Source organism: Glycine max, chromosome 12 (assembly GCF_000004515.6).
Source record: "Glycine max cultivar Williams 82 chromosome 12, Glycine_max_v4.0, whole genome shotgun sequence".
Taxonomy (NCBI): Eukaryota; Viridiplantae; Streptophyta; class Magnoliopsida; order Fabales; family Fabaceae; genus Glycine; species Glycine max.
In genome coordinates this window covers 33337612-33357658 of record NC_038248.2, presented here as the reverse complement: position 1 = coordinate 33357658, position 20047 = coordinate 33337612, and the positions used below count along the sequence as shown (strand labels likewise).

The window sequence follows — 20047 nt, the reverse complement described above, 5'->3', positions numbered from 1 at the left end:
TAAAGTTATTTTAAATCGATTGATCATATAAAATTTCTTCAGTAAAAAAAAAAAGATCGTATAAAATTTCTCTATAATAACCGTTGGTGTATAAAAATTAAACTTTCTAAATAACCAAAACCTTTTCGTTTTTAAAAAGTTTTTTATTTATATTTTTCAGAAAAAAAAATAGATTATACACTAATAATACAAATGTAATTGTAATATAATCTCTAATTATATATGTAATAGCTATTATAATATTTAAATATATTACTACCTCCAGTATGTATTATAAATTCTAATTAACTAATTTATCAAGATAAAAATAATTTGGTTAATATAACTAAGAGTATTAAATTTCCCTTAAAGCTATAAAAAATTCAATTTCTTAAATTAATATTATTTTTTGCAAAATTACTCCAATTATATTTTTATTAATATTATTTTTTGCAAAATTACTCCAATTATATTTTTTTCACTATCACATTATTCTAGAATATTCTAAAACTAATTTTAATGAAGAATATTTTTGTGAAAAATAATTAATAAAAAAAATTAAATTAAACCTTATAAAAAATGAACCTTATAATAAAACTATAGATAGGATATATATATATATATATATATATGAAAAAAAATCATATCTTCTTGATCTTAACCCAAGCATCCCCTCAGAATACTACTAGACCAATAGGATAGGATAACATGTTATTAATGCAACAAAGAACGTGTTATAACAGGATAAGATAATTATCCTATCCTAACCACCAACCAGGTATAGAAATTAAACTCTTTTAAGGTCAGCTCATACAGCCACGCACTCCACTTTTAAATCAACCGAATATAATTAATATCCCATCACAGCATAATACACTTTATTTGCCGGTTATGCGCACACAAGTGACTCGTATAAACTTGGGGGGAAATATAGCCCATTTGTATTACAACGTAAAATGTAACATCTATCATAGAGAATTGTACTGTGAAAATTTCAAGTACGGACACTATACAGAGCCGCAACCAAAAAATATTTTGTAAATCAATTGTAATTTTTAAAGAGTACAGGCTACCGAAAAGTTAATCTAGGTAGACTGATTTAATTAGTAATGCAACAGACAGAACAGACAGCCATCCTGGAGACAATAATTTATATCATTTCCACCTTTGCCTAAAATCTGAAAGATAACTGCCATCTTCGGAGTCACAAATTAAGGGCACAAAATCCTTAACGAATGAATATCTTTCTGAATTCCTCATTAGATTTTGGCTTTTCATCCCCCTCTTCTGCTTTTGGTTTATTTGTAGTAAAACCAAGTGGTCTGACATTTCTAGGCACGGCAAAAGTATTCTTCCCTTTAAGCTGGATGTTATCATTTCCTGGCTTTCTAGAAGAGAACTTCACATCCTTTACATCTCCCTTGTAAGTATCATCGGTTTCTTTGGATCCGGAAGCCTTTTGACTAGAATGATTAGTGGCATCTGCTGAAAAATCAAGTTCAAATGTTAGAGAAACATTTGAAAAGGTAAGGAAGCAAGTGTAACAAATATCAGTGAAGGATGCCAATAAGTAACACAACTATAGCTTCAAAATAAAACATGCTGTGATGTGTATGTCAAAGAACCTGCTGTGTTGTTTCGACTTCCCTAAACAAACCAATTACAAGCCAAAAAGTATGTTTACCAACTCCATAGTTTTCGATACTATCATATTTGATCATCAGTACCGAACTTGGTTGATTGGAATATGCAGCATGGAGTTAACACCAACACCAAACACGACACGACATGGACACTAAAATGGTTAATGTCTAGATAGGAGAAACTGGGATAGAGATAAAATAGAAGTAACCCAACATAACAAAAGATCTAATTGATAATCAATAATTGCATATATTCACTTTTTTTGTGATAATGAGTCTCACAAAAGAATATTAAGAAACATTATCTTACAACAAAAGAACTTGGTTTCTTTACAAAAACAATCCCAAGAAAATGAAGTTATATGTTTTGAAAAAGGTATATTCACCTTCTTAAACCAACAATGTTTTTTTTTCTATGATAACAAGTTTCACAAAGAAAAAAGGCATAAGACATTATTTTTTAATATTTTATAATATATTTAAGCTGACTTTTCTAAACATTAAAAAATAATATTTTTTTTGCTAATGTGTCCATCCATATATAATTATCAATTCAAGCAGCTGACAAAATAAGGGCCTGTTTGCTTTCATCATTTTCTGTTTTCATTTTCAATGAAAATAGAAAATATGTTCGGTTAGATATTTTCATTTTCAATTTTAGAAAACAAATTCAGTATTTTAGAAAATTCCGAAAACGAAAAAAAGTCATTTTCTGCATTTCCACTAATCGTGCAATGGCACTTACGAAATTTTTTAGACCTTTTCATTTGCATCATACATTCTCTCTCTTCGAAGCTAGTAACCGTCAACGGCAATAACGTGATGGTGCACTCAAACTTGCAATTTCTCCCAACCAGTGCAGTACTTCGAATGGCATTGGATAAATTTTTCAAAGTAATGAGTGGAAAAAAATTATTGAAGAAAATCAGAAAATAAAAATAAAAATGAAAAGAAAACCAACAAACATGTTTTTCTAAATGATGAAAACTTGAAAATGAAAATATTTTTCACAAAATAAAAATAAGAAATGAAAATAGAAAACATTTTCTCAAACCAAACACACCCTAAACTTTTAACTGGACACCTAATGAGAAGAGTCTGACACATGTCAGACAAATGTTAGGTAGGTGTCAATGCTTGAAAAGTGTCCAAAACTGTAACACTTCAAACAGGTGTTTGAGCCTCACATGGAATTATTATTTATTACACTTTCTATATATCTTTATAAAATTGAGATCACTAGCAGGGAGTTTTACAGGTGCACAGCACATTCATGCATGAACTTGTGTCAAAGTAAAAACATTCAAAGTTCACTATACGTACCATGTTCTGTCAATGTTTTTGGATTAGAAGATTCCCTTCCGCCTCGCTTTGGGTCAGATCGAGCAATACTTAGTTTCTTTCCAATTAACTTTAGCCTGTTCTTAGCTATTGCAGCAGCAAGGTGTTCTTCATCCAAAAAGTCCACATATGCTAGTCCCTTCATCAATATCAAGATAAACAAAATTGTAACTCATGGTATGGTCAATGAATAGGCATATAGCACTCATTTGCTGTGATGTGACAAGACTTCTCACTAGGTTACATGAATGTTTTGGCATGTATGTGTTGATAAAAACAATTGAAGTACAATATAACCTGTTTCAGCCAAACTGGTAATTAATGTTTGTATTACTTGTCAGAAAATTCTAAGTGAATGAAAAAAGTCCCACATGGGAAAAATGGACTACATTAGCATGAGGACCATATATGTGGTAAAAATGAACTTAACTATGGCCCTTATGAAGTAGAGTATGGTGTTAACTCCATAAGTATTATAAATTGAAGTTGCCAGCTGACAGCAGAGTCCATCCAGTGTTTCATGCTTCATTGTTGAAGAAAGCTCTAGCACCTAATGTTGAGCCTCAGCCCTTACCAGCTTGCATGAATGAAAACTGGCAATTAGAGCCTGAGCCAGAGGAAGCTGTAGACACAAGGAAGAATGAACAGGGAGTAGTGGAAGTCTTGGTGAAATGGAAAGACCTTCCAGACTTTGAAAATTCCTGGGAGCCAGTGGAAAAGCTCAGATCAGAATTTCCTGGATTTCTTCTTGAGGGCAAGAAGAGTTTTGAAGGCGGGGGAATTGATAAGCAACAGATAGTATACACGAGGAAACATGGTAAGGGAAGTGTAGGGGATCATCCCACTAGAGGAGTAACTAACTTAGTGGGGAATGTGTGATGGGACAGGTGGCAGAGAGAGAAAGGAGGGCTGTAACGTTATATGCTGAGGGAATAATCAGTAGTGGGGGCATGTATGGATTCAGTTAGAAACTGCATGGGAGTTTTCTAAGCAGCTCGAAATGCTTAGCCTGTTTTCTGCAATTTTCATTTCCATTGTTCATCCATTGTAATTCACAAGTTAGATCCCATTTGAACTCTAACTTGATTTACATCAATAATATCTCCCATTTTCATCTTAAAATTGTTATTTTACTGTTTATTTACTTCTGGATATCAGATTGAGTCCTATCAAGCACAAAAGTAAATAAAATAAATAAAAATGATAAAGAATAATTCATTTGATACCCTTGATTTTCCAGTGAATTTATCATGTAGGATGCGGATGGCAACAATTCCACCAACATCACTGAAGAAATTACGAATATGTTCATAGTTTGCCTGCAACAACACAACATATTAGTCACAGAAACACACAGAAATAGAGAGGCTGAGAGAACTGTCTACCGTAGGATGAAGATTTGATAAAAATGCGGTGCACTGGTCAGAGTATCCCCTGTTCTTTTCGTGGCTAAACTGTTGCTCACTGGGATTATCATCAATTTTAGTATTCTTCCAATTGACCCCTTCCACTTTTGTCACCTGAGAAATGTTCTGCACATGATATTTATTCTCCTCAGGTGCTTTCTTTGGATTTCCAACATCTCTAAATCGCTTTGATGGAGACTGTTCTTCAGTTATATCTGATCCCAGCTTTCTCTTTTCACGAGCATTTCTCTTAGTATTCTTTTCACTTTCCTCTGCTGACTTGGATTCCTGCTGCATCCTAAATAACTTCAGCTCATCCATCCGAGGGGTAACCTAAGGAAAGGTAGTTCATGGAGTAAGGTTGACCATTTCATTGTCAGTTAAAAGACACATGATGATATTAGAATCTGTTACCATGAACTTTAATTTTAATAAAACTGAGGTGCCAAAGAAGAGGGCAAATGCTTGGCACAATGGTAATGTTGTTGCCATGTGACCTGGAGGTTACCAAGTACAAAATCCTAGAAACACTCTCTTCGCTAAAAGGAGTAAGGCTGTGTCCATCTACCCTCCCCATACTCCTCCAGGTGGAAGGGTAGTGTAACCAGTTGTACTTTTTTAAGTTGCCCAACAAGGCAATCTAATTGACAGAGATTAAGTCTGCCAAATGCTTCATATAGGGCATTCCTTATACTCAAGATAACTGTTACAAGCCTCCAGACAATCATACCCAAAAGCTAGACATTAAGGTTAGGGTATAACCCAAGATTCGCATACTTCTAATGTGGGGCTCAAGTCTCATAACTCGGGTCAAAACAATAACAAATTAAATTTTTCAATTATTAGTAATGTATTCACTTTACATTGAATTATAATAAATCTTCGACTAAAACGCCAATAGAATTCTTTTTCTTTTAAATTTTAATGACATATTTAGTTTGATTGGTAGAACTAATCAGCTGGGAAGGAAGATATTAGGATATCATGACTCAATGAGTAAAATATTACTTCCAAATAATCATTGGATATCACCCCAACATGCAATATAATTGTTGAACACAATCTCTTCTAAAAGCTTAGGCTGTTAGGCAGAGGCTACTTCTATATCTGCAACATATTTTTTTATAAGAACAAAGATAATGCACAGTTCAAAAATAATGAAAATAAATTTGAAGAGAAAAAAAAATACCTTGTGTAATGCATGATCAAAATCTTCCAACTTGCCAAATTCCCTCTCAAAGCGTAACCATGACTGGCATATGTCCTGAATTATTCTGTTTTTTAGGAACAGAAGGTATCATCTAATCCAAACAGTATTACATAAAAAGTAAAATCACCCATACATATTGCATAACACAATAAGCACATTTTTTTTTTTCATTTTTCAAGGAAAGATTAGAAAATAAAGAAAGTACCATCACTATGCTTTCACAGCTAAGCATCCTGGAAACTTGAGAACAATGAAATGATGATTTCATCAATAGATTTCTTCCTATTTTAATTGACTAATGATACAGCTCACAGTGCTAACAACAAGAATATCAGTAAATTCAGATAACGCAGTGTAATAGTATTATTTATCAGGAAGGGATAACCCCCAAATCTCTATTACAGCTAGTAAGAAAATAGCCAGAGTCACAGACTCCTAACTCAGAGAATACTCTCCTTTACTAACCAAATTCTCCTTCCCCTATTCTCTCTCTCTCCCTCCTTATATGATACCATTCTAACAGATTTTGTTATGATCTCCTGCCACATCATGTAACTAACTCTCACCCCTTGATTCTATCTTTTTTCTCCTAGTGTAGACTTTCCATAAAGTGTCCTTATGTTTCTCCTTATAATTTGGAAATTCACCCTTGTGCACCAGTTCCCTATCATTACTTCCCCTTGAAGAGACAGCCTTGTCCTCAAGGCGAAGTGTGGGAAACTGACTTCTCAGTAATGTCTCATCTTCCCAAGTAGTATCCTCAGTTGCCCTGCCTTTCCATTTGACCAGCCACTGTTTGATAGGCTGTTCCCCTTCAAATATCTCCCTTGAAGCTAGTAACTCCTCCCGTTCCTCATTTTCCTCCAGTTCCAGCTCCAACCCTGCAGGCAGCACTGCCTCAACAGAATAATTCCCCACTGCTTTCTTCAATTGTGATACATGAAATACCAGGTGCACCCTAGCTCCTTCTGGTAATTTCAACTTATACGACACAGCCCCAACTCTCTCCAATATTGGAAAAGGTCCAAAGAACCTAGGAGCCAATTTCGGGTTATTTCTTTTAGCTACAGATACCTGTCTATGGGGTCTGAGTTTCAGGAACACCCATTCTCCTACCTCGAATGACATGTCCCTTCGTTTCTGGTTAGCATATTTTCTCATCAATTCTTGAGCATGACTCAAATGATGTTTCAGTTGATGCAATGCCTCATCCCTATCCATCAATTCTGCTTCCACTACTTCTACCCTTGTTTCTCCTTGCAAAACACGAACCAATGAAGGAGGTTTCCTTCCATACACAGTCTCAAACAGTGTCATTCCAGTGGTGGACACATGAAAAGTAGTATTGTACCATAATTCTGCCCACGATACCCAATATGTCCAATTTTTTGGTTGTTCAGAGGCAAAACATCACATATATGATTCTAAGCACCTGTTAACTACTTTTGTTTGCCCATCCGTCTCCGGATGATATGAAGAACTCATTTTCGAAACCGTTCCCTGCAATCTACACAGCTCCTTCCAAAATAGACTGACAAAAAGTGGATCTCGATCACTTACTATTGATTGTGGTATCCTATGTAAACGCACTATCTCCTTCATAAACACCTCTGCTACCTTGCTAGCTGTATAAGGATGTTTTAAAAGTATGAAGTGAGCATACTTGGATAATCTATCCACCACCACAAACACTACCTCGAATCCCTTAGACTTAGGAAGCCCTGTGACAAAATCTAAGGATATGTCCTCCCAAATATGAGCTGGGATTGGAAGTGGGTGCAGTAGCCCGACTGGTGCTGATGCTGAATATTTTTGCCTTTGACAAACGTCACAACTCTTCACAAATTCCTGGATGGTGGTCTTCATTCCAACTCAATACAAGCCATTCTCCTGTAGGTTCGTAGGAACCCAGAGTGTCCTCCCATAGGGGAAGCATGGAATTCCTTCAACAATATAGGGATACAAGAAGATTTGGAGGACAATACCAACCTATCTTTATAGAATAGGGTGCCATGCTTCATACTGAATCCGGGCTGTGAGGCTGGATCCGTCTACAACCCTGTTATCACTTGTTTTAAAAAAGGGTCTTGAAAAACCTTCAGTTGAACCTGCTGCTCTTGCATCCAAACTGGAAATGAAGTGATGTTCTGCAGTTCTCCCTCTTCATATTCGAGACAATGAATCGGCAGCTTTATTGTCTGCCCCTGGTTTATAAATAATATCAAATTGATAGCCCAAGAGTTTAGCTAACCAGTTCTGTTGATCAGCTGTTGTTATCCTCTGTTGTAACAAATGTCTCAGGCTTTTTTGATCTGAATACACCATGAATTTCCTACCCAACAAGTATGGTCACCAGTGCTGCACTGCCAACACTAATGCCATCAATTATTTCTCATATGCTGACTTGCTTAAGTTACTTTCAGACAAAACCTTACTGAAATATGCTATGGGTCTCTTGTTTTGCATCAACAGAGCTCCTACTCCTCTTCCCGACGCATCACATTCAATTTCAAAGGGTCGAATGAAGACTGGAAGTGTCAACACTGGAGCTTGGGTAATCACTCTCTTTAACTTTTCAAAAGCTTTGAGTGCCTCGGTTTCCCACTGAAACCCCTCTCTTTCTTTGTTAACTCTGTCAGAGGTTTAGCTATCATTCCATATCCTGCAATAAACTTTCTATAATATCCTGTCAATCCCAAAAAACCCCTTACACCTTTGACATTGCGAGGTATAGGCCCATTCATGACACTCCTTACCTCTTCCGGATCCACAGTTACCCCTCACCTGAAATTACATGACCCAAATACTCCAACTGCCTTTTACTGAAAGTGCATTTCTTTTTGTTTACTACCAGTTGATTGTCTTGAAGCACGTTCAGAACTTATTTCAAATGCTCCATATGTTCCTACCATCCCCTGCTGAACACGAGTATATCATCAAAAAATACCAACACTATTTTCCTTAGCAGCGGTTTGAACACTTGGTTCATGGTAGCTTGGAAGGTAGCTAGAGCATTGATCAACACAAATGGCATCACCAAGAACTCGTAATATCCTTCATGTGTTTGAAATGCAGTTTTATGCACATCCTCCTCCTTCATCCTAATTTGATGATATCCCGATTTCAAATCCAACTTCAAGAAGTATGCAGCTCCATGTAATTCATCCAAGTGTTCTTCTACCACCGGAATTGGATATTTGTCAGGTATAGTAACCTTATTCAGCTCCCTGTAATCCACACACATACACCATGATGCATCTTTCTTTTTAACTAAGATGACTGGACTAGAAAAAGCACTGGAACTATGCCTAATAATTCCTAGTTCCATCATGTGTTGCACTTGTCTCTCGATCTCCTCTTTGTGGTGATAAGGATACCTATAAGGACGTACACTCACCGGTTCTACCTCCTTGGTTAAAACAATGGAATGCATTGTTTTCCTTTCGGGAGGAAGACCTGTGATTTCAGGGAATACTTCAGGAAATTGCTTCAACACCTCCTCCAACTCCCTTTGTTGTTGCTGGTCCAGATCACCCTCTTTTACTGCTTCCCCCTCAGACTCATCTTCCCACAACAAACCATACAGAGATGACATCTGATGTCCTGACATCAGATTCTCCTTATCCCATTCCCTTCTACAGTTCACCCCTGTATTTCCTTTATTTTTCCCTGCCAAGGAAAACTCAACTTCATTTCATCCCAGTCGAAGGTCACTTTCCCAAACCTCTGCATCCAGGAGGCTCCCAAGATTAAATCCAAATCTCCCAATCCCAAAACATACGCGCCCACCACTGTAGGGAAGTTTCCCAACAGAACCTCCAAATTCTGGCACTTCCCCCTAGTAGTGACTCGGTGACCATCTCCTAATCTTGCTCCCAGGCATCTATTTTGTTCCACCTTCAACCCTAAGGCAGGGGCGACCTGAGGGGCAATAAAATTGTGACTCACTTCACTGTCCGCCAACACCTAGACCCCAACACCCTTTAACTTTCCTTCCAAACGCATTGTTGTGGGTTGTTTCATCGTTTTCATGCCTTCAGTCAGCCCAAACACACCCATAACACTACAATCTAAAGTCGCTTCTTCATCTCCCCCGCACCTCTATGACTATCACTTCACCCTCTGTGTTAATGGCTTTGTCGTCTCCTAGGATCACCAAACAAAACTGCTTCTCTGCACACTGGTGGAGGGGAAGATACTGTTCCCCACAACAGAAACACAGACCTCGGGCCTTACGATCCATCAATTCCGAGTAGGGTAGATGCTTTACTCCCCTATTTCGAGGGGTGTTTATCCGGCTGCCCTCCTCCCGTCCTTGTCTCAGAATTGGTACTCGCGCTTGTATGCACACTGGTCATACTAGGTTCACGCGTTCGGTCCCCAGCAGGACCGCTACTCCCTGGTCCAAACCCTAAGGTTCCTTTAAATGGGCCTGGGCTAAAATGAGACACTATTGCTTTTTACACCAGCGATATAACTCGACTCGACACCTCCTTTTCCTCCCATTCCCAAGTCCGATTCCCAACCTCCTCTCCATTGTCGCGCCCCGCCACCACTACGTGGCAACAACAATCCTCACAACTCTGCCTCCACATCACAAGCTATCCTCACCATCGCCTGGACTATTTTTTGGGTTGAAAGTTCTCACTCTCAGTCGGATATCTGACCTGAGACCTCCCATGAAATATCCCAGATATTGCTCTTCTAGGAGACGACCCACCTGAGATGGCACAAACTCAAAATCGGTGACGTACTCATCCACATCCCCTACTTGCTATAAATCCTTTAACTCTTCAAACGGATTTCCACTCTTTCTTTCCCCGTATCTTTCAATCAAGGATCTCTTCAGCTTAACCCAAGTGAGTTCATCTTTAGTCTCACGCAACAAATTGAACCAGTGAATGGTCGCCCCCTTCCATACTTAGCTTCACCAACCTCACTTTTACCTCCTCTGATGACCCATGTACTTCAAAATAGGTCTCGGCGCGGGTAATCCACACCATAGGGTCCTCCCCGTCAAATGGTGGAAGTTCAACCTTCTTTGCAGCCATTTTGTATTCCGGCACTGATTCCTCACTAAGCAATGGCGACCGATGTTCATCATTGCCACGACAATCGCGCAGCTTAGCAAACTCTGTCATCAGAGCTCGACAAAACTCGTCCATGGTTTGTGTCAAGGAGTTCTCCAATGCCGCCATTCTCGCCTCCAACGCGTCAACCCTCTCTGTCATTTTTGGTGGCATAGAATTTCCCTTGAGGTCACGTGAATCGCGTCCTATTTTCGGATCCGGCAGGTCGGACCAATGATAGAACTCACATTGCTAACAACAAGAATATCAGTAAATTCAGATAACGTAGTGTAATAGTATTATTTATCAGGAAGGGATAACCCCCAAATCTCTATTACAGCTAGTAAGAAAATAGCCAGAGTCACAGACTTCTAACTCAAAGAATACTCTCCTTTACTAACCGAATTCTCTCTTTCCCTATACTCTCTCTCTCCTTATATGATACCATTCTAACAGATTTTGTTATGATATCTTGCCACGTCACGTAGCTAACTCTCACCCCTTGATTCTATCTTTTTTCTCCTAGTGTAGACTTTCCATACAGTGCCCTTATGTTTCTCCTTACTATTTGGAAATTTACCCTTGTGCACTAGTTACCTATCAACTAAACTCACTAGCGGATCCACAGCGGGGGCAATTGCCCCACAAATTAATTTTTTTACTTAATATGTCAAGTAATTTGCCCCCATAAAAAAATAAGTATTACTCCCATAGGATAATTATTTTAAAAAATGAATATAAAAAATTATAAAAGAAAAATAAAATCAGTACTAATTTTATGGAGAAAAATAAATAGGCACTAGATTTACTCACAAAAATAAATTGGTTCTAACTTTACCCACTTTACCTTTTTAATTTTAACCGCTCCCAATTTCACTAACACCTAATATGAAAATGCGTATAGGACAATTGTAGTTTGTAGAAGTTTAGATATTTTGGTTTTTTGTTTGTCAGGAGATTATGTCTATTGCAAAAACTTCTAATATTTTCGTCTGAAAAAATATTATAAACTATTTTTTTGCCCCCACTAAAAAAAATTCTGGATCCACCACTGACTATACTATTGTGCTTTCCCTCAAGGTATCTAGCATTATTTGAGCATGAGTCTTAGCACATTATGGTTGCAGTTTGTAACCCTATGATCATGGGTTCCAGTTGCTAAAAGCCTAAAACAGCCTCCTTGCTCATGATGAAAAGGTTTTGTATATATTCCCAAGCAAGTTTGTCAAAATAGAGATCCTATCTAGGATAAGAAAAGGGCAGAAGATTGTAAATCATGTAAGATCTGGCAAAAAATAAAATAAAAAGAATGATTGTTGAAATCCAGATCAGATCTGATCTGTCTGGGAAAGATGTTAAGATTCCATCATCAGTTTTTTTATCTCAATTATTTCCTCTCTGTAATGTTGCCATTTCCATGTATTCTGAAATGTGATCAAAAGATCTTCCTAAAAATAAGCTACCCATTTAATTGCAGGCCTATGTGGGTTTGGTCTCCATAGCACATACGTTAAACAGGTTTATTCTGCAGGTTGGCAAGCCAACCCACACATATTTTCTTGCATTAAATAAATTAATGAGGATAAAGTATCTAATACAAGATGACTTATCTCGCACTCTTTCACTCAGCCCTGTGTCTGCCCGCTCTTATCACAGCTCTCTGCCCTCACTTCTCCCTTCTGCTGCCCCTCACCATTATGGTCCTCCCTCCCTTGCCCACTCAGTCTCATCTCATAGACTCAGACCCTGTTTCTCTTTTGTCTCTCTTTCTTGTTCGTCTCTCCCATTCCATTCATGGCTTCATGTCTTCTTTCCTGTGTGACCGCACTACACTGTCAACCTCACCACACCCACACTAGATCCCTTTCACGCTATCCTGTTCAAATGAGTCACATTCCTGCCATCATCATCCTTTCAACAGCTATCAATCCTCCAATCAAATATGCAGGCAAAACCCAAGGCTTCAAACATATCTCCTCATAGTTTTGGCCATTTATAGAAGGACCTCAAATCAAGTGTTAAGAAGCTGTATCAATTGTCTTATGCAGTTAAGCAACCAAGGCTTGCCTTTGTCTCTTCATTGTTTATTCATATGATAGTCCTTCTCATTCAACCAAACTTTTAAGCAGGGCAACTGCCTAATCAAATTTAATTTCACAATCTAAAATAGTTTCTTTCAAGAAATAACATAAAGTTGATTATACCTCTGAACCAGTTCCAGAAAATCTTTTACTGTAGCATCTCTTGTATATGGACCTTGCTTCATTTATGTGACCTAATTCCACTTCCATTGCTATATAACCAGTCCATGACTCCAACATTGAACCACTACCAGAAGAAAATATTAAAAAAAAAGAAGTCAAAAAGTAGTTTATAATTAAGTAGATGAATAAAACAAAATAAAACTATTTGATGAACATTATCAAACCATAGCTTAAGACAATTCTCCCAAACTCCACGAGCTGCAGTTATATCTTTCCCAAGTTTTGTTTCTAAACGAGCCCAATAAGCATGTAAATGTAGCAAACCCTCTGTATTCTTCAAGTAAGGCGACAGATAATCCGATGCACGCTAAAAATAGTAAATAGTTAGCATATAACGCATAATACATTAAGTTGCAAAGGATACATTTTAGCTGATTCACAACAGTGATGAGTTGATTAGTTGGTGAAAATCCTGCTCATGCAACACATTACACACTTAATTTTTATGCTGAAGAAAAGACTGAACTAGTTTTACTTTCAAATGTAACATAGCATAGATATACTGAAAATAAATATAAACAACCTGAAAGGTCTCCCGTATTATTTTATATTCCAAATCCTCTTCACTGCTGGATGCCATTCTTCGCCTTAAGCCATCTACCCGGGTAAGAAACAAATCAAGATACTGAAACAAAAATATAAATAGAAAAAAAAAGTTTATAAGTGCAATATATTGATTATTGAAAGTTAAGGGAAATGGGGGAATAAAATTAAAAAAAGATAACATTACAAACACTGTAGAGGATGATGCAATAAGACTAATTGAATATTGGACATACCTCGTCAAGAGTTGAAAAGGTACACAGCAGGGACTTCTCAAAGATCTGAAATTATTAGCAAAATTGCCTAAATGACTCAAGCAAGTATGAAAAACTCTACCATACTTTTTTTATAATCAAAGGATTTATTCAGAGGATGAGAGTATAAATACAATAGGATATGAAACCCTCAAGAACTAAAAGACAAGATCAGAAATAAAAGAAAAAGAAAAAAAAAAAAGAAAAATGCAACACAGCGTGCCAATCTTTGTTGATCCAACAAAGGCAGCCCCTCTAAAAAGATCATGAGCAGAACAGCACAAAGAAGCTAGGTAAATTACTTAATCCCAAATGAACTCAAGACAACCAGACCAACAACTAACAAAAATTCTAGCATTTATTTCCAACCAATACACCAAAGAACTGCAAGTTGAGAACAGTGTCATCCTTTTACCATCTCTAGTAGTACCACCTCTAACATGAACACACAGGGACAATTAAAGATTGTGGGGACAAACTCAATGTTCATCCAAAACACCAAATGACCAAACAAGCTATTCCAAAGAAAGGAAACTGCTGAACAATCCAAGAACAATCAATAGTTTAAATTCAGTCTGCACATAATATAATCAGGAGACAAGCAGTTAGAGGTCTTCAAATTTGAAGAGAAGCATTGGTATTAATCCTACTTAAAGCAACAGTCCAACAAAGGATCTAACCATATATGGAAACTTATACAAAAGGAAAGAAGCATTACAAGGAAATGAAGAGAGAAAGTGGAAATAGGATTTGCAAGAAAATAAACCAAAAGAGACTGTAATTCAGAGAATTCCCTATCATGCAAATTTCTAAAGTGAGTAAACTAAATTAAAGTGCATGAGAAAGAGATAACAGAGAGAAGATGCAAGAGAATCTTATATGGAAAAGTAAGAAACAGAAAGTTGTCATTAAATCTAGCGCTGAAGCAAAATACTGAGCTATGGATCTTAACGCTTGTGAACTCATGGTTGAAATTGTTAGGTTATGTTAGACTTACTGTTGTAGCTTGATTTAGCGTCAACTGTAAAGCTGTTTTTTACTGTATCTATTCTGAAGCAGTAGACTTTAGGAACATAGTCTGCAAAACCATCTTTCTCCCTCTATAATCGGTTTTATATATAGGTTAAGTACTCATTGGGTCCATATAGTTGTACAAACTCTACCATTTAGTCCCTATACTTAAAAATTAACCGAGATGGGCCGTATGGCATTAGCAATACTACATCTCTACATGAAGGCTCATCAATCAATATAATGCATACAAAAGATTGAACATCTACCTCCACCTTCTACAAGACTTTAAATTAAACAGAATGTTCAAGGAGAAATCTAAAGATGCACACTGTACTCAAGTTAACTCCACAGCCTTGCAATTAGACGGCACAAGATGGCCAGATGGGTTATATCACACGCTACCCTGCCTTTTATTGATAAAAAAATTGACTATTTGAGTTACAACTAAAACACTGAAAGAATCTATATATAACTGTGCGCTAAATTTATGAAAAACAAAACACAAATGCTATCATTGCTTTTTTCAACTGCAAATATTATCACATTTGACAATATGCCTTCCATAACAAAATCCCAAGGTCATATATGTCAGTATGGTAAACATTATCATGTGTGTCAATATTTCTTCCTCTTGGGATAGAATAACATTCAAATTAATGAGGGAGTTTTAGAAAGACAATTGCATCTTTTTACCAAGAACTTGCCTAGGCTATTAAACCAGAAATAACATTATTTACTCATTACTAAACCATTCAACCTATTGAGGAATAAAGAAAAATTAATTGGATTTTCATTAATTTGCATCAAGAAAGGGGAAATTTGCCAATAAAGGTGGGTTGTATCCAAGAACATACTTCAGACAAGTCTTTCTCCGAAGCATGACCACGCTCCAACGAAAGCATATATCGAACCCAAAGTTCTCCAACCCAAGGGCAGTTCTTAGTTGCCCTAGAATAAACATTGCTGACAATATTACCAACCTAGAGAAAGAAGCAAAAGGGAGAAAACTCCAAATTAGAAATTTGGACATAGGTAATGGATGTTGTAATGTGACAAAGATAATAAAACAAAATTCCTATCCCACTAAGTGAGGTTGGCTAACATAGATCACATGATGTCATTCGGTTTGGTTAAAGACCAACTCTTCAAGGATATTAATTACCATAAGATGTGACAAAGATAGTAACAAAAGGGAAAATTTAAAACCTTCAAAGTGTTGTCCAAATTGCGAGTACAATCCAGCCAGAGATCAGGTGTTATAGGAAAGTCAGTAATGGCTCGTTCATATAGAACTTGAATTCTGGCTGGCATTCCAGAAGACTGCTCAAATTTCAAATAGTTCTGCAATACAAATCTCATTATTAAAAGGACTTACACATAGTCACATACTATTGAACAATAAAAAAATAAAATTCTAGGATTCTATCTCTGACAAGTAAATAGTCATATTTTGACTTGGGCTTGGAAACATACCATGTAGTGTTGTAATCTTTCTGAATCTGAAATATTCGGGCTCAAAATCTGTTCTTCAAGATGAAAACGAGCATTATACATCTCCAAGGCCTTCTGGTATGAAGCCGCAACATGAGGATAAATATCAACCAAATCAATGGATTCAACATCTTGAAGACTTCCTTGTTCCATCTCCCAAGTCTTATAGGCAGTAATTGTTGAACTCATACCAGCAAGGGGAACAGACAACTGGCGGTGGAATAAACTACGAATGCGTTGAACTTGCTTTTCTTTGGCCTGCAAATGTAGAAGAAAACTTAATGTACTACTGAAACAACAACCTATATTATGCCACCAAAAGCTTCAATAAGCCAGATTCATTTTGCAAATTTCAAAAGTTAATCTCCAAATCAAGTTTCTCTTTGGCTGCTGGATGTTCTTCATTATATAACTCTCTTCAAGACTTCAACAGACCAATACTAAACTACACTCTCAGTTGAACTTTCACATGTATCTAAGGTCATTTTGTGCAATCAATGCACTACCTCAGCAATAACACTTTTTGTTTCCTTCAACTACCTTGTTCTGTACTCAATTGTATCTGCCAAGTTAACAAGCTAAACCAAAAATTTTTGGTAAATGCCAAAAGTTAATCTCTAAATCAAGTTTCTCTTTGGCTACTGGATTTTCTTTGTTCTTTAAGTCCCTTCAACAAACCAAAATTAAACTATGCTCTCAAGTATCAACTAAATTTTCTCATTTAGCTGTGGCCATATTTGTGCATTCAAGGCACTACCTCAGGAATACAACTTATTTTTGCTGCAAGTATGTTGTTCTATCCTCAATATTATCAGCCAAGTAATACCTCTAGTTTCTAATCAATGAAAAAAATTAATTTTGTCTACAATGGGAATGTAAATGATATATATAAGCATCTACCTAAGTAATCAACATCCACATTTTCTTTTGACATATAATTCCATACAAAAATACTTAACTAGATGCAATGCTTGTGGCACAAGGTAAAACATTGTATTAACATGTAAAAACTAATACTAGCATGTTGTTTAGCACCATCAAGATAGATCTATGGTAAAGTTACAAATGTTCAGACCTGTTCATCAGTATCATCGAAGGTTAAAAGTATGTCCTGCTCATATTTCTTGTATGCTTCCCATATTTTACTGCCTTCAGCAACATGCAGACCAGCTGCAGTAAGGGCACTCTCAAACAGATCCCTTGCCTTAGAAATACCAGTAGGTGAAAATTGGCGTACCATTGGATCAAACTCTTGTACAAAATTAATGTAGTCACACCAAAGTGAGACAGACTGAAATTGAGGATAATGCAACAGTTGAGCAAAACCTTAAAAATAATAATATGGTTATAAATGATGGGAGCGGGGGGAGTTGCTCCTGGTTCTCCTACCACATCTAAACCCTTAAGTATCCAATTAAAGGATCTACAGTTTAAAAGAGAAACCTTCTTCTTAACTAGGAAAAGACAAACAAATGAATTGCTTAAGCAGACATTATATTGAAATATAATAGCATAACCAACCAGATAATCAAACACCCCTCGTTCGTAAAGCTTCAGAATTCTAGAGAAAGCCTCGGGTCTGCAAGGTAAAGGGAAAGTGTAAGAAAAAGTAATGGGACGGGAAAAATAAGAGTCAAGGAAAGAGAAAAGGACCGAGCAGCAGTGTTGAGAGAAAGCTCATCTTTGATCCATTGACGCCACATTGTAGGGCTCAACGGAAAGAGTTCACTCATAGCTTCCCTGGCTCTTGACAGTTTATCAACATCACCCATTCTCCTCAGAAGCCGTATATACTGAAAAAAGAGGATCATCAACACCAGACTTGACTTGAGAAATGGGAAAAAGAAGAAAAGTAGAGTAGAGATGAAATTACTTGCAAATGAGCATCGTAGTTAGAGGGGTTAGTAACAAGCTCGGTCTGTAGAGATTCGATTTGGAGGTTCTGCTGAGCTTCGTCCTCAGAATCAGAATCAGACATGGATTTGTCTCTGTCACGCTCTGCTTCTGAGGACAGGGCTAGGGTTTCCTTCATCCTCTCGTCGGAATCAGACATGGCTTCTGCGGTCAGGTTTAGGTTTTGCTCCATTTCTACAGTGGATGGTGCTTCTTGCTTCTTGCTTCAGGCCGCTTCGCTCCATATGGATACAAAATGGACACCTGTCAAATAATTTTAGGTTAAATTATTCATTTTTTTATGATTTTTATTTTTTTAGTTTTATTAAGACTAAAAATGTTACTATTAAAATTATAAAAATTAATAAAAAAATTAAAATATAAATTATAAAAATTAAAAAATTATTTTTAAATTATAAAAATTAAAAAAATAAAAATCATCAAAATATAGAGACAAAACTAATTTAACCATAATTTTATCTAACATTTTAAAATTTACCTCTCTCCAAAATTACCCCACTCTCACATTACCGCACAAACTTACCCCTCTATGAGGGATTGTCATATCCAAACCAAATCCAATCAAAAACGTCACGGATTCGTACCTTGCACATGATTGAGTAAGTTTTTTTTTTATAAGCACTTAAAAAAATCAAATTAATTTTTCATAAATTAAAGTTAGTTCCTCATTCATTAATTATTAGTTCTCCATAAGCTAAAATAGTCAGGAATTCACAATTCTAATAGCTTCAATTCAATTGGAAAGGAAAAAATTAAATTGATGTATTTTTAAAAATTAAATGATTAAATTTGATTTTTAAAAAAATTGAAGATAAAATTAATAATTAAGCATAAATTATATATCTTACTTCTTAAATCTTATTCTAATTCATTCAATTATTTTTTAGGTAACTAATTCATTCACATTTTAGTTTAATTTTGATGGATAATGTAAAGACTTTTATATATTAATTAATTAAAAATTATTTGTATATAATTTTTAAAGTAATTATTAAAATATCAATAATTTTCACTGTTAATATGATTTAATTACATTATTTAATTTCATGTTATTAATTAAAATGGTTGATAATCAACATTATATTACTTTGAGTTATATTGAGTTTGAATTATTTGAGCAAAATCTTAACTATATTCTTCATCTGATACAAAAATAATGGTTAGTTTTATTATAGAGCCATAAAAGGCGAAACATGAGGAGAATGAAGAACACAACATTCCATGGTTTTAGCATTTTGTGGTTAAGATGGGAATACCACACAAATTCTAATGACTTTTTTTTTGTTTTGTCAAATATTTAATTTTTTTTCTTTTTAGTTTGGATCTTTTCTCCATAGGTGGAAGAGGTGGATGAAGGTGTTAGCCTTTGTTTGCTGTGATAAGTTTACAAGTATAAATGTGTAAACAATGTTCACGATAAAGAAAGCAAGGAAACATGAAAATATGTTGAATGGGGCTAATAACATTTAATAGAATGTGAAACCAAATAGGTTGAGAAAAATAGTATACATAATGCCTAACGGAAAAGACATAAATTAATGAATGTTTGAAAAACAGTTAAATTTAATCTCAATTAACTTTAAAAAGAAAGTTATAACATAATTATTTTGACATTTTTGTTTTAGGGTGTGATTAATTTAGAGAATAAATAATAAATGTGTAGCGAGTCTGTCTAATAATCCTTTTATATGGGATTAAAGGTCCTATGATAAAGTAAAGACTAAGAGAATGAATTGTAAGACTTGATTTTAAAGATTAAAGAGAAAGTAGACCATGTGAATCAAGGGTTGCATCTAATTAAGTCACTTTTCTATGAATTGATGAAGATGATTTGAGGCCAACTTGAATAATTACTTTGGGAGGCTCAATTTACATGGATTGAGTTAATAAACTTTGGTAGACTATTAATGTTAGACTGA

At 35.8% G+C, this 20047-nt stretch overlaps 1 protein-coding gene across 4 annotated transcripts; it reads right to left on the bottom strand.

Annotated features, from left to right (window-relative positions):
* Positions 1-897: 897 nt before the first annotated feature.
* Positions 898-18364, bottom strand: LOC100801333 (squamous cell carcinoma antigen recognized by T-cells 3). Of its 4 annotated transcripts, none has more exons than XM_003539332.4 (16): positions 18088-18362; positions 17868-18007; positions 17736-17793; positions 17290-17505; positions 16197-16472; positions 15930-16064; positions 15578-15703; positions 13692-13736; positions 13436-13537; positions 13077-13219; positions 12853-12976; positions 5559-5633; positions 4349-4702; positions 4190-4282; positions 2946-3102; positions 898-1464 (listed from the first exon to the last, which is right to left on the bottom strand). In XM_003539332.4, exons 1-16 carry the CDS (start codon positions 18298-18300, stop codon positions 1208-1210), a joined length of 2514 nt encoding a protein of 837 aa, XP_003539380.1. In that variant the 5' UTR covers positions 18301-18362; the 3' UTR covers positions 898-1207. The 4 variants fall into 4 exon arrangements, with proteins under 4 accessions (XP_003539380.1, XP_006592644.1, XP_040863087.1 ...); XM_006592581.3 differs by having other exon boundaries at positions 898-1461; XM_041007153.1 differs by lacking the exons at positions 4190-4282; positions 4349-4702 and having other exon boundaries at positions 898-1461; positions 18088-18364.
* Between the last annotated feature and the right edge of the window lie 1683 nt (positions 18365-20047).

Bases quoted from the DNA above. Each gene is read 5' to 3' on its own strand.
- LOC100801333 (XM_003539332.4), bottom strand. From the start codon at position 18,300: ATGGAGCAAAACCTAAACCTGACCGCAGAAGCCATGTCTGATTCCGAC. The intron at 13,220-13,435 runs GTTGTTTATATT...TACTATTTTTAG, and splicing joins TAATACGGGAGACCTTTCAG to CGTGCATCGGATTATCTGTC. The intron at 4,283-4,348 runs GTAGACAGTTCT...GTGTTGTTGCAG, and splicing joins TATCAAATCTTCATCCTACG to GCAAACTATGAACATATTCG.